The 20,553-nt window shown below is 42.4% G+C and overlaps 2 protein-coding genes across 2 annotated transcripts; both read left to right on the forward strand.

Annotated features, from left to right (window-relative positions):
* Positions 1-163: 163 nt before the first annotated feature.
* LOC139457653 (large ribosomal subunit protein mL40-like) lies at positions 164-11,127 on the forward strand. The gene is made up of 5 exons (XM_071239005.1): positions 164-216; positions 2,633-2,716; positions 6,569-6,739; positions 8,027-8,225; positions 10,378-11,127. Exons 1-5 carry the CDS (start codon positions 164-166, stop codon positions 10,492-10,494), a joined length of 624 nt encoding a protein of 207 aa, XP_071095106.1. The 3' UTR covers positions 10,495-11,127.
* Positions 11,128-15,628: 4,501 nt separating this feature from the next.
* Positions 15,629-19,402, forward strand: LOC139457654 (alpha-amylase-like). The gene is made up of 3 exons (XM_071239007.1): positions 15,629-15,973; positions 17,762-17,873; positions 19,002-19,402. The coding sequence occupies exons 1-3, from the start codon at positions 15,645-15,647 to the stop codon at positions 19,227-19,229; spliced, it is 669 nt and encodes a 222-aa protein (XP_071095108.1). The 5' UTR covers positions 15,629-15,644; the 3' UTR covers positions 19,230-19,402.
* Positions 19,403-20,553: the final 1,151 nt, after the last annotated feature.

Consider the following 20,553-nt stretch of genomic DNA (forward strand, 5'->3'; position numbering starts at 1 on the left):
AATCTAATCTCCAATCAAATATTTAATTTGCTTCCTTAATATAACATATTTGAAAATAGTCAACTGATTTCGAGATAATTGATGCAATATCGTTGTCAGTCAGTAACTATAAAATCAGATATTGTCAATTTCGTTTCGCATTCTGTTATGTGTTATTTCCAACATGGCGGCGCCCATGAGAAGCGCACTACCTGCTCTTCTATCAACATTTTCAAGGTTTTTCTGCTGTATTTCTTCGAGTGTAACAACTCTAACCCAATTTCTAATAGAATAAACACAATGTATACATTTAAATATGTGTGATCGTAGCTAAAAACCATAAGGGCTTGTGATGCAGGCCAAACGCATATGTCAACATAAGCATGATAAGACCTAATATCCTTGCAATGCGGTGCGCAGAGTAAACTGGCTTCCTAATTGTTTGTTTTTTTGTGTGTGGCAAATTGGAGAGAAAGTTGGTGTTTTTCTTACGGATGAGGAAGGTACGAAGTACTTATTGCCACACTGATTAAGTTAGAAGCCAGTGTTAAAAAAACAACTAGATAATAGTGTAACTCGGGTAACTCGGGTCGAGTGGGTACTTGATTAGGACCCGGGTACCCACAGGACTATCTGGACCCGTGGTTAGTCACATGATTTTATTGTTTAATGGCAAAAATTATGTAGAAGGGCAACAATGCAGTTTACTCGGCACAGCCTGAGCTCTACCATCTGTTCAATTACCACGCTTTAGTGCCACCTCTGTCTCGCTATACCATTACCGTGCTTCATTCTCCGGTGACACCCGTTTTCGTTCTTAGGGAAACACTCCACTTCTTTACGATCCAACACACGTTTTAGGTCTTAGGAAAACTTACTCGTTTTTACAATCCAACACCCCTTTTTCGGTCTTAGGGAAACTTACACTCTACGATCCAACACCCCTTTTTCGGTCTTAGGGAAACTTACACGTCTTTACGATCCAACACCCCTTTTTCGGTCATCATGTTCATAGGGAAACTTACATGTCTTTACGATCCAACACCTGTTTTTCGTTCTTAGGGACTCTTACAGGTCTTTATGATCCAACACCACTGTGCAGAATTGCGTCCCTTGGGCACGCCAGAAACCTATGATTGTGGGTTCGAATCCCGTTTCGCCCCGATTATGTTTCTAGGTTTGTCAGCACCAAACCCATGCTTGTGGGTTTCACCGAAGTGGTAAACTTCTGAGACCTGCATCACTTCGGGCTTTCCTCTCACATTAAGCTGACACGCCGCGATATAACTGGAATACTGTTAAAAGCGGCGTTAAACCCAACTCACTCACTCACTGCACATTAAGTACACAAACCTTTCATTGAGCATGTTGAGAAAGTATCCATTTGCGTATTTATCCTCCACTTTTGTCATTAAAGCTCTACGGAGAGCTAGTGATATGGTCACTTTGATGAGTGAAGTTATTTTGTCATGCACTTCACTGACACAGCTGTAGTGGTATATCTGTATAATTATGCCAAACAATAATATGCACCGAAAGGCCTGCAATAGGCCTGCCTGTTCTTATTACAGAAAATGTGTTTGTTTGCAAATAAGCAATGATAAGAGAAAACTCTGGTCTCATGATAAGTTTACATTTGTGGTGTGGCCACGGGAACAGAACATTCTGTCCCGCAAGAAAGAGAGCAGAAAACAAAGCTTCAGAATGATCAACGCCCTGTCCCTTTAAGTGGTACCAAATTATGAAATAGCAGCATTCTTTCCTAAACATGTGACCCGTGAAGATCCGGGGTAGAATAGGTCTTCAGCTACCCATGCTTGCCGTAAAAGGTGACTATGCTTGGCGCAAGAGGCAACAAACGGGATCAGGTGGTCAGGCTCGTTGACTTGGTTGATGCAGGTCATCGTATCCCAATTGCGTGGATCAATGTTCATGATGTCAGTCACTGGATTGTCTGGTCCAGACTCAATTATTTTCTGAATGCCTTCATACAGCTGGAATATTGCTGAGTGCAGCGTGAAAAAACAAGCCAAAACCTAAACATGCGTTCAAATTTTCTACATCACAGAGAATGTGCTCTGTAATTTTTTGTGCGGAAGTTTTCAGTTTTTATGCACATAGGATGCAGAATTTTGCATCCAGTAAATCCTTGATGATCCTCAGTAAATCCTTAATGATCCTCAGTAAATCCTTAATGATCCTCAGTAAATTCTTGATGAATCTCAATAAATCCTTGATGATCCACCGTAAATCCTTGATGATCCACCGTAAATCCTTGATGATCCTCAGTAAATCCTTGATGATCCACCGTTAATCCTTGATGATCCTCAGTAAATCCTTGATGATCCTCAGTTAATCCTTGATGATCCTCAGTAAATCCTTGATAATCCTCAGTAAGTCCTTGATAATCCTCAGTAAGTCCTTGTAAATCCTTGATGACCCTCAGTAAATCCTTGATAATCCTCAATAAATCCTTGATGATCCTCAGTAAATCCTTGATAATCCTCAATAAATCCTTGATGATCCTCAGTAAATCCTTGGTAATCCTCAGTAAATCCTTGATGACCCCCAGTAAATCCTTGATGATCCTTTGCCATTAATTTGAAGTAATGTTCAGCAGTATTAAAACCATCTCACTCACTTCTCTTTTCAGACTAAGTTTGGGTGGACTGAAGACATCCCGATGTGTTCACACTCAGGTGTACCCTCTACTCTTCAGGACCTCCAGTCAAGTCTGGTGAGACACAAGCTTGCGGTGCCCCAGATACAGACTGTATCAATCATCCAGGGATAGGGGTGGTCGGGTAGCCTAGTGGTTAAAGCGTTTGTTCCTCACGCCGAAGACCCGGGTTCGATTCCCGACATGGGTACACTGTGTTAAGCCCATTTGTAGTGTCCCCCGCCGTGATATTGCTGGAATATTGCTAAAAGGGGCGTAAAACCTCACTCACTTACTCACTCATCCAGGGATAAAATTGAAGAATAATCAACTAGCTACAAGGAAATACAGATCAGTCTGTCCTGAGTGTATGAATGGTGATCTCGAGCCTTTAGCCAGTAACCCTTGAAGATCTGGGGTAGATTAGGTCATCAGCAACCTGCTTGCTGTAGAAGGTGACTTTGCTTGTCGTAAGGGGCGACTAACGGGAACGGGTGGTCAGGCTCGCTGACTTGGTTGATGCATGTCATCGAATCCCAATTGCATGGATCGATGCTCATGATATCAATCACTGGATTGTCTGGTCCAGGCTCAATCATTTACAGACTGCTGTCATGGAGCTGGAATATTGCTGAGTGTGGCATTAAACAACAAACACAGTGTTTGAAAGTAAATAAAAATTCCAGGCTGCCATCAGGACCCACAGACATTAGTAACCCTTCAGGCCCTCATTTAGAAACTGCAGGTTATGTAGATTTACCCAAGGCCATAAGGACCCATGCAAGTTTGAAAGGTGACGTGAGGTGAAATGGGATTTAACGTCGCGTCCAGATTATTGCACTTATGTATAGCGACGTGTATGCATGTGTGTGGCTGCTTGTACTAGTCCGGACTGATGCTGATTTATAGTGCTAGCTCACTGATATACCATTCCGAAGTTTTACATGAATACCCCACTCAGACACAGTATACTGACTCCGAGCCAACCAGTCCTTGTTTTAGCGCCTTAATGCCAAGCGCCAGACAGGGTAACAACAAGTACCATCTTTTAAGACGTACACGTACATGCACGTTGCTGTATAAGTGCAATAATCTTGGACGCGACATTAACTCCATTTTACCTCTCCTCCTTTTAATTGAGATTCCATTCTTTTTCTGAAACCCTTGGCCCATTTTTTTTTGTGAATCATATTGTGTGTAAAACGTTTGGATGATCAATTTACATGTGATTTATTGCTATGTAAAGCACAGGAAATGGTGAGTTTAACTGTTCCATTGGCACTTCAATACAAGGAATTTTGAACCATGGTTGAAAACTGATGATCATTCTTGAAATTTTGACCAATTCAAAACTTTGACTACTGATGAAAATATCTTAAATTATATTGTTTTTATCACATTTTAATTTTGAGATCAACAGCATAAACTATGATCAGTGGCCACCATTTGCTGTGTAGAGTTGTGCCAGTATTCTCCTGATGACATCTTCCCGACGCAAGGGAGTTAACTGACTTTAAAAGTCCAGTTTCCACCCTTGCCAATCTAGACTGAAATTCCTGGGGTCGATCGTAGCATCACCAGTGGTTAATAGGAGTTATGTCCCTTCTAAGCCTCTCCTATGGTCCAATCAGATTCCACCTCTCGTATCACTTGCATTTGTTTCAAACAAAATGGCGGCCCCCAGTCAAGATGATCTGATCGATGATCAAGATCTATATATTGTGATAAAATTGGTCTTACATGGCGAAGTGCATGAAATCACGTGAGCACCTTGATTAAAAACATGAAAAGACTTATCTGTTGACGAGTTGGCGGTGCAAATGCTTTGCAAATCATGCAATCGACAGAAATCTGCACGACAGTTTACAAACCGGATTTTGATTTCGGTGCGCGATTTTGATTGGACTATGCATAGGCTCGTTAGCCCAGCCAAAATGTAACTCCATAATACCAGCCTAGTTCGGCAAGGGTGGAAACTGGACTTTTATAGTCAGTTAACTCTCTTGCCTCGGGACGATGGTACAGTGAGGACCTTTGTCATCTAGAAGCAAAGTTTGTACATGGATGTGTTGATGATAAGAATATTGACAGTTACAGGAAGCTTTGACCCTTGAAACTGTATATTTGATATTTTGATAACAATCGAATAACAATCTATTTTTGACGCTGTCACAGGCTGTAAACACACAAAAAGCAATCTAATTTGTTGTCAGTAACACTAAGTCTGTGCATCATGATTCCTTATGCCACAACTCATGTTGTATTGAATGATCGTGTATCAATAAAACGATAAATATTGGCTTTGCAAATCATGCAATCGACAGAAATCTGCATGACAGTTTACAAACGCGATTTCGATCTTGTTGCATGATTTTGATTGGACTATGCATAGGCTTGTTAGTCCTGCCAAAATGCAACTCCATAATACCAGCCTAGTTCGGCAAGGGTGGAAACTGGACTTCTATGGTCAGTCAACTCTCTTGCCTCGGGAAGATGCCTGATGAAGGGGCAAGTAGTTGTTACAAACGAAAAAAGAATTATATCCATAAAACACTGTCGTCATGTCGTCATGTCGCCCACTTTTAAGGGGGGGTCAGGTAACCCCCGAGTTTAAGCGTTCGCTCGTCATGCCGAGACCCAGATTTGATTCGTCACATACAGAGCTCCAGATAAGCTTTTGGTGTTGTGGGTATTTTACCCATGCATTTTAAAATCATTGGGTATCAGTAATTCTATCTGGGTATTCAATTTTCTGTTACCCACAAGTTTTTACACATGTGGGTATTTAAGTTAAATATTTCAAAACTCTATTATCTAGTCCCTGCAAACTGGTGTTGTTTAGGTTCGAGAGCTTTATAGGACGCAAAAATACCACGATACTTCCACAAGAAAGTGTGATGGCAAATGATCATGATGTAACTGTCATCGTGGAGTTTGGCAAGGTTGACGGATTACCCGTTTATAATTTCAAAATAAGTTGCTGATTTGCTAATCGAATACGCAGGGTTACTTCACAATATTTTGATGATACGCACAAGTTTTATTTTTGTAGCGTATCTGTAATGTTCGTTGCGGATTTGATATGCTTGGATTTTTTTTTACTGCATATTTCTGCATTTCTGATGCGTATTTTACGCAGATATGCAGCTTATCTGGAGCTCTGTCACATAGGTAAAATATGTGGACCCCTTTTGTAGTGTCCCCTGCCATGATATTGCTGGAATATTGCTAAAAGTGGCGTAAACCCATACTCACTCACTCCGACTTTTAAATGCCTATCAAAGAATTGATCAGGGCTTGGACCAGACCCCACTTGCATAAAGCGATCTTAGCGCTAAGATGATCGTAACTCCTATACTTTAACATAGGCTTACAATAGTCTTAGCGCTAAGATGATCGTAACTCCTATACTTTAACATAGGCTTACAATAGTCTAAGCGCTAAGATGATCGTAACTCCTATACTTTAACATAGGCTTACAATAGTCTTAGCGCTAAGATGATCGTAATTCCAATACTTTAACATAGGCTTACAATAGTCTAAGCGCTAAGATGATCGTAACTCCTATACTTTAACATAGGCTTACAATAGTCTAAGCGCTAAGATGATCGTAACTCCTATACTTTGACATAGGCTTACAATAGTCTTAGCACTAAGATGATCGTAACTCCTATACTTTAACATAGGCTTACAATAGTTGTAGCACTAAGATCGTTTTGTGCAAGTGGATCCAGGGCCCCGTTCCACAAAGCGATCTTAGCGCTAAGACGATCTTAACTCCCATACTTTAACATAGCTTTACGATGGTCGTAGCGCTAAGATCACTTTGTGGAACAGACCACAGGATCCCTTGATATCATCAAGTTCAACATTGCTTAAAAGCAACCAATGTGCTTCCTAATGATAAGTTGATGGCCTTGACCTTTACAGGGCTGCTCCGATGAAGAAGAAGAAGAAAGCAGACTCAGCAACAATCATAGCTCGGGAGACGAAGAGGAAGAAGAAGTTTGAACGACAGATAAAAAGGCTGGAGAAGTATGGCCGGCAACTGAAACCAATTGAAGAAATTGTTGGAGATGCCCTAATCAAGGCTGATATTGAGTAAGGATCTGTGCTGTGATTGTAGATTGCTTGTTTGTTGTTTAACCCCACACTCAGCAATATTCCAGCTATGTGACGGCGGTAGGTAAATGATCGAGTCTGGACCAGACAATCCAGTGATTGGCATCATACCCATTGATCTACGCAATTGGGATATGATAACCTGCATCAACCAAGTCAGTGAGCCTAACCACCCGATCCCATGAGTCACCTCTTACAAGAAGCATAGTCACCTCTTATGACAAGCATGGGTTACTGAAGACCTATTCTCACCTATTCCAGGTTAGAATAGGTCCCCAGCAAACTATGCTGGTCATAAGAGAGGCAACCTCTCTCTCTCTCTCCCTTCATTCCCTCCTCCCCCTCCCTCCATTCCCCCTCCCCCTCTCTTACATCCTTTTGGAATTTAAAGTTAGAATAGGTCCCCAGCAAAATAGGCTGGCCATAGGAATCCACATTTGATAATTTATTATCCCCCGCCACAAAGTGGAAGGGGGATATAGGAATGGGTGCCGTCCGGCCGTCACATTTCGTTTCAGGAGCAGATCTTGAAAACCGTACCATATTTCTTCACCAAACTTGGCACATAGATAGGTCTAGTGGTGAACTGGTGTCTTTTGATAGTTTGGGATTTTTTTAAAAAGTTATTTTTCGTGTTTCCATGGCAACGACTTTGATTTAGACTGAAAATGGCCGTAGTCCTCGTTTCCAGAGCAGATCTTGAAAACCGTACTATATTTCTTTACCAAACTTGGCACATAATGTCATCTCACAGTATTGAATACATTTCCTTTCTTGTTGGTAAGTTCTGCATTGCTTGAGTGTATGTTCCTCCAAAAGTGTCATGGACACATTTGTTGCATTCACTGACTAACTTCATACAGAAACACAACTCATTACAAATACAACAGTGTAACTGATCTTAAACCTACTCAACTGTATAAACAATATATATTCTTGTCAACCATACTCTGTACTTCACTTGTTTGATAACAGTGTTAGAACCTACACCGAAACCATCGCTCCTAATAGTAATAAAGAAGATGTTCGTCCATATGTCTCATCCTTCCTCATTACAAATTCAGTAACATATTCTATCATAAACTGCAGATGAAAAAACAACACCAGTAATAAAATTTACAAAAAGGCCCAGTGAACATAGTTCACAGGAGCTAATGCATTGCACACACCTGACATGTCATATTGGTGGGGGATGTGAGTATTTCATGCTTGTTTGTTGTAAACATCAAGCACGTACACACTGTTTCACTCTCACCTCTCCCCCAGGTCACGTAGACGTGAGAAGACGGTGATGACGTTTGAGGACAGTGAGTGCCGAGCACTACTGACGAAAGACTGGACTCGTTACTGCATGACCAGACACCAACACGAGCTGACGGCCATCAGGGCGGCGATGAAGTCCCAGCAGAGGGCGCTAGATAGTCTTCGGGAAGAATCAGAGGAACTTTACCAGAAAGCAATCCAGGTAGCCCTGAATATATCTTTCACTCCTTATAATGCCCTGAACACACTGACTATATCTTCCACTATATTTCACCCTGAATATATCTTTCACTCCTTATAATGCCCTGAACACACGGACTATATCTTCCACTCTATATTTCGCCCTGAATATATCTTCAGCTCCTTATAATGCCCTGAACACACGGACTATATCTTCCACTCTATATTTCGCCCTGAATATATCTTCAGCTCCTTTTGATGCCCAGAACACACTGACTATATCTTCCACTCTATATTTCGCCCTGAATATATCTTCCGCTCCTTATAATGCCCTGAACACACTGACTATATCTTCCACTCTATATTTCGCCGGGAATATATCTTCCGCTCCTTATAATGCCCTGAACACACTGACTACATCTTCCACTCTATATTTCGCCGGGAATATATCTTCCACTCCTTATGATGCCCAGAACACACTGACTATATCTTCCACTCTATATTTCGCCCTGAATATATCTTCCGCTCCTTATGATGCCCAGAACATACTGACTATATCTTCCACTCTATATTTCGCCCTGAATATATCTCTCACTCCTTATGATGCCCAGAACACACTGACTATATTTCTACTCTATATTTCGCCCTGAATATATCTTCCACTCCTTATGATGCCCAGAACACACTGACTATATCTTCCACTCTATATTTCGCCCTGAATATATCTTCCACTCCTTATGATGCCCAGAACACACTGACTATATTTCTACTCTATATTTCGCCCTGAATATATCTTCCACTCCTTATGATGCCCAGAACACACTGACTATATCTTCCACTCTTTATTTTGCCCTGAATATATCTTCCGCTCCTTATAATGCCCAGAACACACTGACTATATCTTCCACTCTATATTTCGCCCTGAATATATCTTCCGCTCCTTATGATGCCCTGAACACACTGACTATATCTTCCACTCTATATTCCTTGAATATATCTTCCGCTGCTTATGATGCCCTGAACACACTGACTATATCTTCCACTCTATATTTCGCCCTGAATATATCTTCTGCTGCTTATGATGCCCTGAACACACTGACTATATCTTCCACTCTATATTTCGCCCGGAATATATCTTCCGCTCCTTATAATGCCCTGAACACACTGACTACATCTTCCTGTCTATATTTCGCCCTGAATATATCTTCCACTGCTTATGATGCCCTGAACACACTGACTATATCTTCCACTCTATATTTCGCCCTGAATATATCTTCCGCTGCTTATGATGCCCTGAACACACTGACTATATCTTCCACTCTATATTTCACCCTGAATATATCTTCCGCTCCTTATAATGCCCTGAACACACTGACTATATCTTCCACTCTATATTTTGCCCTGAATATATCTTCCGGTCCTTATAATGCCCTGAACACACTGACTATATCTTCCACTCTATATTTCGCCCTGAATATATCTTCCGCTCCTTATAATGCCCAGAACACACTTACTATATCTTCCACTCTATATTTCGCCCTGAATATATCTTCCGCTCCTTATAATGCCCTGAACACACTGACTATATTTTCCACTCTATATTTCACCCTGAATATATCTTCCACTCCTTATAATGCCCAGAACACACTTACTATATCTTCCACTCTATATTTCGCCCTGAATATATCTTCCGCTCCTTATAATGCCCAGAACACACTGACTAAATCTTCCACTCTATATTTCGCCCTGAATATATCTTCCGCTCCTTATAATGCCCAGAACACACTGACTATATCTTCCACTCTATATTTCGCCCTGAATATATCTTCCGCTCCTTATAATGCCCTGAACACACTGACTATATATTCCACTCTATATTCCTTGAATATATCTTCCGCTGCTTATGATGCCCTGAACACACTGACTATATCTTCCACTCTATATTTCGCATGGAATATAATGCCCAGAACACACTGACTAAATCTTCCACTCTATATTTCGCCCTGAATATATCTTCCGCTCCTTAAAATGCCCAGAACACACTGACTATATCTTCCACTCTATATTTCGCCCTGAATATATCTTCCACTCCTTATAATGCCCTGAACACACTGACTATATCTTCCACTCTATATTTCTATGTTATATACACTGAATATGTCTTCGCTCCACAGATTGATGAGATGCTTCTCCCCCTAGAGATGAAGGGCCCTGTCGAGACTCCACCAATCAAAGATTATGACCCTGTTGACGGAGACTACCTAGACACAACCAAGAGGTATGACAGGTGAAGAGGAGGAACCTTGGATACAGTGATCATCAGACATCAGTGCAGGTCATTGGAAGGACCAGCTCGCCTCATTGGCACAAAGGGCCTGTGAAGATCCGGGGTAGAACAGGTCTTCAGCAACCCAAGGCGACTATGCTTGTCGTAAGAGGCGACTAACAGGATCAGATGGTCAGACTCGCTGACGTGGTTGATGCATGTCATCGTATCCCAATTGCGTGGATCGATGCTCATGTTGTCAATCACTGGATTGTCTGGTCCAGACTCGATTATTTACAGACCGCCGTCATACAGCTGGAATATTGCTGAGTGCGGCGTTAAACAACAAACAAACAAACAAACATTGGCACCAAGTCCCCAAAGCATCCTGAAGATATAATAAACTGACTATTAGACTTTCGTTCACATTGTCAAGAATGCAGGTATAATTGTTTGATTAGGTTTGGTTGGTTGGTTTGTTGTTTAACGCAAGCATGGGTTACTGAAGACCTTTTTCAACCAGGATCTTCACTTGTTTGACTATTGACACTGAAGGACACCAAAGGATAACATGTACTTTAGGAAACAGGATGTTAGGAAGTATTTATGTAATGATGTGCTGACTTGTTTGACTATGTGTGGAAGTGAATAAAAGAAATATGCCTCCTTGCTTGTTTCTTTCTTGGTGCTCTGGGTGGGGAGGAAGACGCGTTCTCACGTCACAATGAAGACCCGGGTTCGACTCCCCACATGGGTAGAATGTGTGAAGCCCATTTCTACTGTGCCCTGCCATGATATTGCTGGAATATTGCTAAAAGAGGTGTACTCACTCACTCACTCTCACTCACTCACTCACTCTAATTGCTCTGCCAAGGTTCCCACAGGCTTGAAAAGCCTTGAATTTTTAATGTCCCTCTTGAAAAGCCTTGATTGTTAGTGTCGACTTGAAAAGCCTTGATTGTTAGTGTCGACCTTGAAAAGCCTTGATTGTTAGTGTCGACCTTGAAAAGCCTTGCTTGTTAGTGTCGACCTTGAAAAGCCTTGATTGTTAGTTTATAGTGCCAGCCCACTGAGATACCATGACACTACTAAAATGTGACATGAATACCCAACTCAGACACAGTATACTGCCCCGAGCCGGCCATTCCTTGTTTTATTTATGATCCGAGTGCCAGACAGGGTAACAACAAATGTTAACAACCTATTCTAATGTCTTGTGGTTTGACGTGGCCAGGTGATTGAATAAACACAACAACCTTGCGTTCTCCGGCCAGACATTCTATCCACAAGACCTCTTCAACGATCTAATATCATATTTCTTGTAAACTCTGGTCATTGAGGACCGACAATTTGAGAGTTATTGATGGACGTAAGTGGCGACTTCATGGAGTGTGTGGTCCAGTGTGGTTACTTGGCTGATTGGCGGGCAGGGTGGCCCAGTCCGCTAAAGTGCCATAAGTCCCTGTGCAGAGTTGTGTCCCTTGAGCACTCCTGAAACGTATGATTGTGGGTTCGAATCCCGGTTCGCCCCGCTTTTGTTTCTAGGTTTGTCAGCACCATACCCGTACTCAAGTGTTTCATCAAAGTGGTAAACGTCTGAGACCTGCATCACTTGGGGCTCTCCTCCCACATTCAGCTGACACGCCATGATATAACTGGAATACTGTTCAGAAAGGCCTTGAACAGTAATCACTCACTCACACAGAAGATCCGGGGTAGAATAGGTCTTCAGCAACCCGAACTTGCCCTAAAAGGTGACTATGCATGTCGTAAAAGGCGACTAACGGGATCGGGTGGTCAGGTTAGCTGACCTGGTTGATGCATGTCATCGATCCCAATTGCGTGGATCGATGCTCATGATATCAATCACTGGATTGTCTGGTCCAGACTCGATTATTTACAGACCGCCGTCATATAGCTGGAATATTGCTGAGTGCTGCGTTAAACAACAAACAAACAAACATCTGAAATATTAAGGGTTTTTTTTAGTTTAACAATTATTATTAATCTGTATGTTCTCCAATTTTTAACCTGTCTATATATTGAAAACGATCTGGAGAACAGATAAAGTAAGCATTCACACTACAGCCCTGGTGACCACAGTACGTACATTCCCATTCTGCGTCTCGATATACCCTGCTGTTAACAATAAATAGCTTGAATAAATAACACTAGCCTAATAATATTTGCTGTGTATCACACTGTTTACGACCATCAGCAAGTATGTCTTGCTATCCTCTAAATGGAATGCTGTGTTTACCAATATCATATTCAAAGATAGCAAGTTATAAAATTGGTTGTTTTGTTCACCTGTACGTGCGTCCAGAGAAAATTATCAATGTCTGATATTAATTAACCTGCAAAAAAAATATACTAATTGAACGATGGCTACATATAGAATACGAAACGAGCTCCCATGTGATACCGATTTTATGAAACGAGTGAATAGTTCTTGTATTTGACGAGCGAAAGCGAGTCAGATACCAGAACTATTCACGAGTTTCATAAAATTGGTATTACACCGGAGCGAGTTTAGTATTTTATTTAATACTTGCCATTTATAACTTTTTTTAGAATTTCACTGTTCTGTATGAATAGGCCGACACCTATACGATCCACAACGTAATCATATTATGTTTAACAGAATAATACTTCAAACTTTGACACATATTAATTTAATACCATACTACGGCCCATCTTTAGAATTCAGGCGTCCGTTCCACAAAGTTATCGTAGCGCAAAGGTTATCGTAACTCAGATACTTTAACCGAAACTTACGACTGTCGTTGCGCTACAATACGATCGCCTTGTGACGTGTTTTGTGGAATTTTGTTGCAAGATACACCGGTGAAACAATGCCATGTGACGTCATCCTAGCAACGGGATTGCTGGGGTCATTGAGTGTGCATAAGCTCCTCTCAGTGATCTATCATCTCCTCACGCAATGCCGTTGAATAAGCCAAGCGATGTTGAGAGCTTTCAATACTTGTACGTGTTCCCGCAGTACACAAGCACGCACTTTGGTATTACACAGTGTGTAATGCAGCTGTATGTTGTTTAAACAGGTGATCTCTTCGCGGGCAAGTAATAGATATGCAAACGCCACTTGAGAGTCGACCATAATCGGGGCTGTAAAATACATTTTTACCATCCAACTTATCAATGTCTGACAAATATTTCTACTAGACATACTGTTTGGAATTTGTCATTGCCGTCTACATTTGGTGTCAACCACTTCACAAGAAAGTAAATATCTTCACTCAGTTTCGTACTCATAAAATCGATCATGCTACCAGTGTCTGTTTAGAAGACATCCATTTTATATATATTACCCTAGCCTCGGCCATTGTCCAATGGAAGTTGACTATTCGACGGTGTTTCGATTTCAGTGATGTTGGGTGCCTCGCTTACGTTGGCGGGGGGGTTGTCTGTTCGAGAGGTACTTTTCGAGGTTGTGTGAAAACTTATCGTTCTTAAAATAACCAAAGGGGGCACGAGTGGCCCAGTCGTCTAAGGCGCCGCGATTCGCTGTGCAGAGTTGCGTCCCTTGGACACGCCAGAAACCTATGATTGTGGGTTCCAATACCGGTTCGCCCCAATTATGTTTCTAGGTTTGTCAGCACCATACCCGTGCTCGTGGGTTTCACGAAAGTGGTAAACGTATGAGACCTGCATCACTTCCGGCTTTCCTCTCACATTAAGCTGACACGCCGTGATATAACTGGAATACTGTTTAAAGCGGCGTTAAACCCAACTCACTCACTCACTAAACCAACCAAAACCGTGTGTAACAATCTGTCTCGGGATATTCTGGTTTTTAGAGTGGTTCCAAGGCTTAAGTGGTTAAAACTGAACATTTTGTGGTGCACGGGTGCTATATGTGGTATGTTGTTCCCGGAGACGATGTAGCAACAATACACTCAATTATATACATGAAAAGAATATCAGCATCAATTTCAGCAAGAGAAGTAACTAGACTTTCTTACCTTATTTAGGAGCGGTCGGGTAGCCTAGTGGTTAAAGCGTTCGCTCGTCACGCCTAAGACCCGGCTTCGTTTCCCGACATGGGTACAATGTGTGAAGCCCATTTCTGGTGTCCCCCGCCGTGATATTGCTGGAATATTGCTAAAAGCGGCGTAAAACCATACTCACTCACTCACTCATTATTTCCCCCCTAATTAAGAATGACAATTACCTAACAACGGTGTCGATCCGGCGTCTCTATGCAGTGACGACATCTTCCGTTGGTTTTTTGTTACGTATGGTGTGAACAAAATATACAATGTCATTCTTATTTCATTAGATCATTGACACAAAGACCCCAATTACGTGGATCGATGATCATGATATTAATCACTGGATTGTCTGGTCCAGACTCGAATACTTACAGACCGCCGTCATATAGCTGTAATATTGCTCAGTTCGGCGTTAAACAACCAGCCAACCCACCAAATCATAGTGATCGGGCAGTAGCAGACCACTCACGTACAGCTGAGAGGTGAGTGAGTGAGTTGGGTTTAACGCTCCTTTTAACATTATTCCAGTTATATCGCGGCGTGTCAACTTAATGCGGGAGGAAAGCCCGAAGTGATGCAGGTATCAGACGTTTACCACTTCGGTGAAACCCACGAGCACGGGTATGGTGCTGACAAACCTAGAAACATAATTGGGGCGAACCGTGATTCGAAACCACAATCATAGGTTTCTGGCGTGCCCAAGGGACGCAACTCTGCACAGCGAATCGCGGCGCCTTAGACGACTGGGCCACCCGTGCCCCTTACAACTGAGAGGGAGTACGAGAAAGAGGAAAGGGCGGGAAAGAGAAAGAAGATAATTTCGGATCAGTCCAGGTGCAATATGTTTGTGTATTGTCTAATGATCAGTGAAACATCGTGTTAACGTCCATTAACAAAACAAACTAAAGGATCAAAACGAGGTAGACATTAATCTATAAAAATTGAATATACAGACACGGAAACGTGACATTGGAGAAACCTGTCCCTAAAGGTGTCGGAACCTGGACACGCATTCTACAGTAAACAGTTTGTTCAGCAGACATCAATAAGCTTTTATCTGGGATCACCTGGACTAACACCGATCCGACACGACCTACTTATATAACCACTATGTCAATTAAGGCTATAAAGTCCGACCCAAATCATCGTCAAACACATTATGCTTGTCGCCATGTCTCGACTGATCATTGCGTCGGTTCTGGTCCTATGCTGCGCTCTGACGGCATCCGCTGTCAACTTTCAACGCACCATCGTCGCCATCTCCAAGTACACGGACTGGGGTCAGAACATCTTTCTTCGGGGAGGACATGGTGATGACAGCATCCGCATCAGACATGAGGTAAAGACTCAGTATCCCCAAGGCTTCTTCGCTCAGACCTCCGAAGGGGACCTCTATCTGGGATGGGAAGGCGCCGAGGCGACGCAGGGTAGATACAACCAGAATACAGCTGCTCAGGGCACTCCTATGATGCACACAACAAATGACCAGTAAGTTGGCCAGGGTATCATTTTCAGTAAGTCTGACTGAGCTATTTACTTCATGCTGATTGGCCAATCTAATTAAAAGCAGATCTTTGTTTTCGCTACCGCTAAACAAAGATCTGAGGACATCCCATTACGGGTCACGTCAGACCGACCTTGCCCGAACTTTGACGGACCAATGGAATGACCAACTATGATCTGATTTTAATAAGATTGCTAGACGTGTTCATTACCGGCATAAAATTGCTAATCTAAAATAGCTATCGCACCTGATATACAACTTCGCATATCTTCAGCATATAAATAGCAGTTATGATCATGTTTGGATTAAGAATGTTAAAACTTTTCTCGATAACTGTGGTTTGTAGCATATATATTTACCGACCCACAGAGTGTATCAAGTCAGTGGCTAATCACTCGGGTAGAAAACATTCTGAAAGGTCAGTTTTATCAAGATAGGAGGGCGGACGTTGAGCGGAGTTCAAAAGGAAATTACTATAAATACCTGAAAGATATGCCGTCATTTGAAAAATTCCTCCTACTTACTAACATATTTACAACCCTAACTTGAAATTCCGAACATGGAATCACCATTTACCTACAGAAGTTGGCCGCTGGCTTGGTGCAAACATACAGCTACGAACATGTGAACTCTGCAAATCGCCAGCTATAGTTGATGAATTTCACTGACTATTAAATGTGAAACATTTATTGAATATAGAACCTCTCTCATAGCCGATAAATACACACAATATTCCAACATCGCTAAAATCCTCCTTTCTTCCCTCAAAAATCACAGATCTTAAGAAACCCGCAAAATTCCTCTCCATCATCGACAAATATGTGAACTAACTAAATCATTTATACCCATGCATACCTTTATAGTATAAGAACTGGTGTGTTCCATAGTACACTATAGTGAATTTTTCATATGATTTATTGTTTTACATTGTATATAATTACGAGGGGCGTTCAATAAGTTTTGCAACTTCAATATAAGACCAAGTCGCAGAATATCTCTCGCACTTTTATTTTTCAATATAATCTCCATTCACCTCAATACACTTATTCCAATTGCCCTTCAAGCTTTTTATACCACTTTTATAGAAATCCGCAGATTGGCCCTCTAACCACGCCTCTGTGGCAGCCTTTGTGTCCTCGTCATCCTGGAAGCGTCTTCCACGTAGGGCAGATTTCATTTGCCGGAACAAGAAATAGTCACTGGGGTCTAAGTCTGGGCTTGTACAGTTAAATCACCCACCCTATCGTTGCCTTGTACTTTATGGCTATTTTATTTAAAACATGTACTCTGAACCACTGAGAAAAATGACCGAAAATCATTGTCATGGCTACATGGTAATTGGGCTTTGTTCAATCAGACATATGGGGTTTTTTTTATATAAAGAGGTCGCTATGACACTATCATAGTGTGTTTGTGTCCGACCTTAGATGTTAGGGGGCACGGGTGGCCCAGTCGTCTAAGGCGCCGCTATTCACTGTGCAGAGTTGCGTCCCTTGGGCACGCCAGAAACCTATGATTGTGGGTTCCAATCCCGGTTCGCCCCGATTACGTTTCTAGGTTTGTCAGCACCATACCCGTGCTCGTGGGTTTCACCGAAGTGGTAAACGTCTGGGACCTGCATCACTTCGGGCTTTCCTCCCACATTAAGCTGACACGCCGTGATATAACTGGAATAATGTTAAAAGCGGCGTTAAACCCAACTCACTCACTCACCTTAGACGTTACGTTACTGTCTGTCGTCAATATATTATATTATCATCTGTTGGTTGTAGCTCCTTCGACCACACGAACTCATCCCTCCTCGGCCTCGTCGGAGAGAGTCTTTGGCTGGCTGATCTCTATATGGACTGTGACCAGACCGACAATGGATGGTTCGACTTCAAGGTAGGTCACTCGTGTTGCAGGCATTGTGCAGTCAAAACGCACTGGTGAAATGATAGGATGCGCGTCTATTTCTCAAATCACCGTAGACAATATCATAGGAAAGTTGTTTAATATGCAAACTACAACTACAACAACAACAACAACTACTACTACTACTACTACTACTACTACTACTACTACTACTACTACTACTACTTCTACTACTACTACTACTACTACTGATCGCCTACTACTACTACTACTACTGACCGCCTACTACTACTACTACTACTACTACTGACCGCCTCTGTGATCTAGTGGTAGAGCGTCCGCCCTGAGAGCGGAAGGTCCGGGGATCGATCCCCGGCTGCGTCATACCAAAAGACGTTAAAAGATTGTACTTGTTGTTACCCTGTCTGGCGCTCGGCATTAAGGGGCTAAAACAAGGACTGGTCGGCTCGGAGTCACTATACTGTGTCTGAGTGGGGTATTCATGTTAAACTGTAGCATGGTATCTCAGTGGGCTAGCACTATAAATCGGCATCACTCCGGACTAGTACAAGCAGCCACACACACGTACATGCACGTCGCTATATAAATGCAATAATCTTGGACGCGACGTTAAACCCCATTTCACCTCACCTCATCTCACTACTACTGCAACTATTTCACTTATATATACTGTAGTGTTAGGAATAGTCAAATTTTAGAGTAACATACTAGTTCTAAACCTACATCTGTGATAGTCTAGTTTCTTTACTGTCCTTTGTCGACAGTTTTGTTATTCTTAATCTATATATTGTATAATTTGATTTAGTCACGATATGGCTCAACTATTCCCGACGTGACTATAAATCGTCACTCACTCTCGCACTTACTCACTTACTCACTCAACCACCCACCCACCCACCCACCCACCCACTCACTCGCTCGCTCACCCAAAATTCCACTCACTTACTCACTCCCTCGCTCCGCCCGCCCGCTCGCCAACCCACCCACCCACTCACTCACTCACTCCCTCACTCCCTCACTCCGCCCGTCCGCCCGTCCAGTCGCTCGCTCGCCCGCCCACCCACCCACCCAGCCACTCACTCACTCACTCTCTCACTCACTCACTCACTCCATATTAACGCTGTTGCTGCCTCACAGGGTTACATGGTGGATCTCCGACCAGGATTCAGCAGCGAAGGATGGGAACATTACATCGGAGAAACCACCTGCAACGTTGACGGCGACGACGTGGACGTTCCAAACACCGGCAACCACCACGCCAAATGCGGCTACTTCAACCTTGGAATCTGGAATAACGGTCAATGCTGGGCCAAGAAGCTGGATTACCAAACAATGCTGTTCCGGAGTGCATGGTCGGAATCCTAGTCTGAGAATCCTTCTGAGATGGCGAACCTAATGTACCTTTTGCAGATTCGACCCATGACTGCTTAACTATTTATTTAACTTGGCATTAATCCTTGAATTTTTATTTCGGAAAAAAGCAAATATATTTCGATTTTGAATTGTGCTTGAATATTAGTACCCTGAATAAACTCCAAGTGAAGAATCTCCTTACCTCTTCTGTGTTAACAGTAAGATATTGCAGTATCGGTTATCGATGTTATGATTTTTTTCAAGTGACCAGCTGTCGAGTGAGTGAGTTGGGTCACGGACTTGTTATATAGGTCCGTGGTTGGGTTTAACGCCGCTTTTAACAGTATTCCAGTTATATCACGGCGTGTCAGCTTAATGTGGTAGGAAAGCCCGAAGTGATGCAGGTCTCAGACGTTTACCACTTCGGTGAAACCCACGCGCAGGGGTATTGTGCTGACAAACCTAGAAACATAATTGGGGCGAACCGGGATTGGAACCCACAATCATAGGTTTCTGGCGTGCCCAAGGGACGCAACTCTGCACAGCGAATCGCGGCGCCTTAGACGACTGGACTACCCGTGCCCCCGAGCAGCTGTGGATATATAGATGCAGGTGCTAAGTGACAGCACATTTTGAATATCTGCTATAAGCACGACTAGAATGGCGTTTTGGAATAGCTGATATTACGCCCCTCCCCTTTAAAAAAAACGGACAATAAAAAACAAATCCGTGGTATATGTCATTGGATTGTTCATACCCTTTCTACTGAATCATGTAACGCTGTAATAGGATTTTCCGAGAATTCCAAAGTCGGTGTAGCCACAAACCTGATGTGGGAATACGAGTACGTTCCTCATGGTGCGGGTGGTGGGATAGCCTAGTGCTTAAAGTGTTCGCTCGGCAGCCGAAAACCCAGGTTCGATTCCTCACATTGGTACAATGTATGCAGCCTATTTTGTGCAGTCTATTGCCGTGATATTGCTGAAAGATTGCTTAGAAACAACGTAAAACAACACTCACTCACTCCTGTTGATGCGAGAGGGGTATAACATGTTGTATCCCGCTACTTAATTAAACGATATTGCAATATTGAGGGGGCGGTCGGGTAGCCTAGTGGTTAAAGCGTTCGCTCGTCCCGCCGAAGACCCGGGTTCGAATCCCGACATGGGTACAATGTGTAAAGCCCATTTCTGGTGTCCGATTTTGTACATTGAATTTGGACAAACCACAATAAAACATTACCATTAACTTGCTTAACAATAAACAATTCATGTTTTAAATTTAGCTTTAGAGGTTGCATGATTAGAAAACATATTCCGTTAACAATGTAATATAA

The sequence above is a fragment of the Haliotis cracherodii genome, unplaced genomic scaffold (assembly GCF_022045235.1).
Source record: "Haliotis cracherodii isolate W230 unplaced genomic scaffold, xgHalCrac1.p SCAF_12, whole genome shotgun sequence".
Classification (NCBI taxonomy): domain Eukaryota; kingdom Metazoa; phylum Mollusca; class Gastropoda; order Lepetellida; family Haliotidae; genus Haliotis; species Haliotis cracherodii.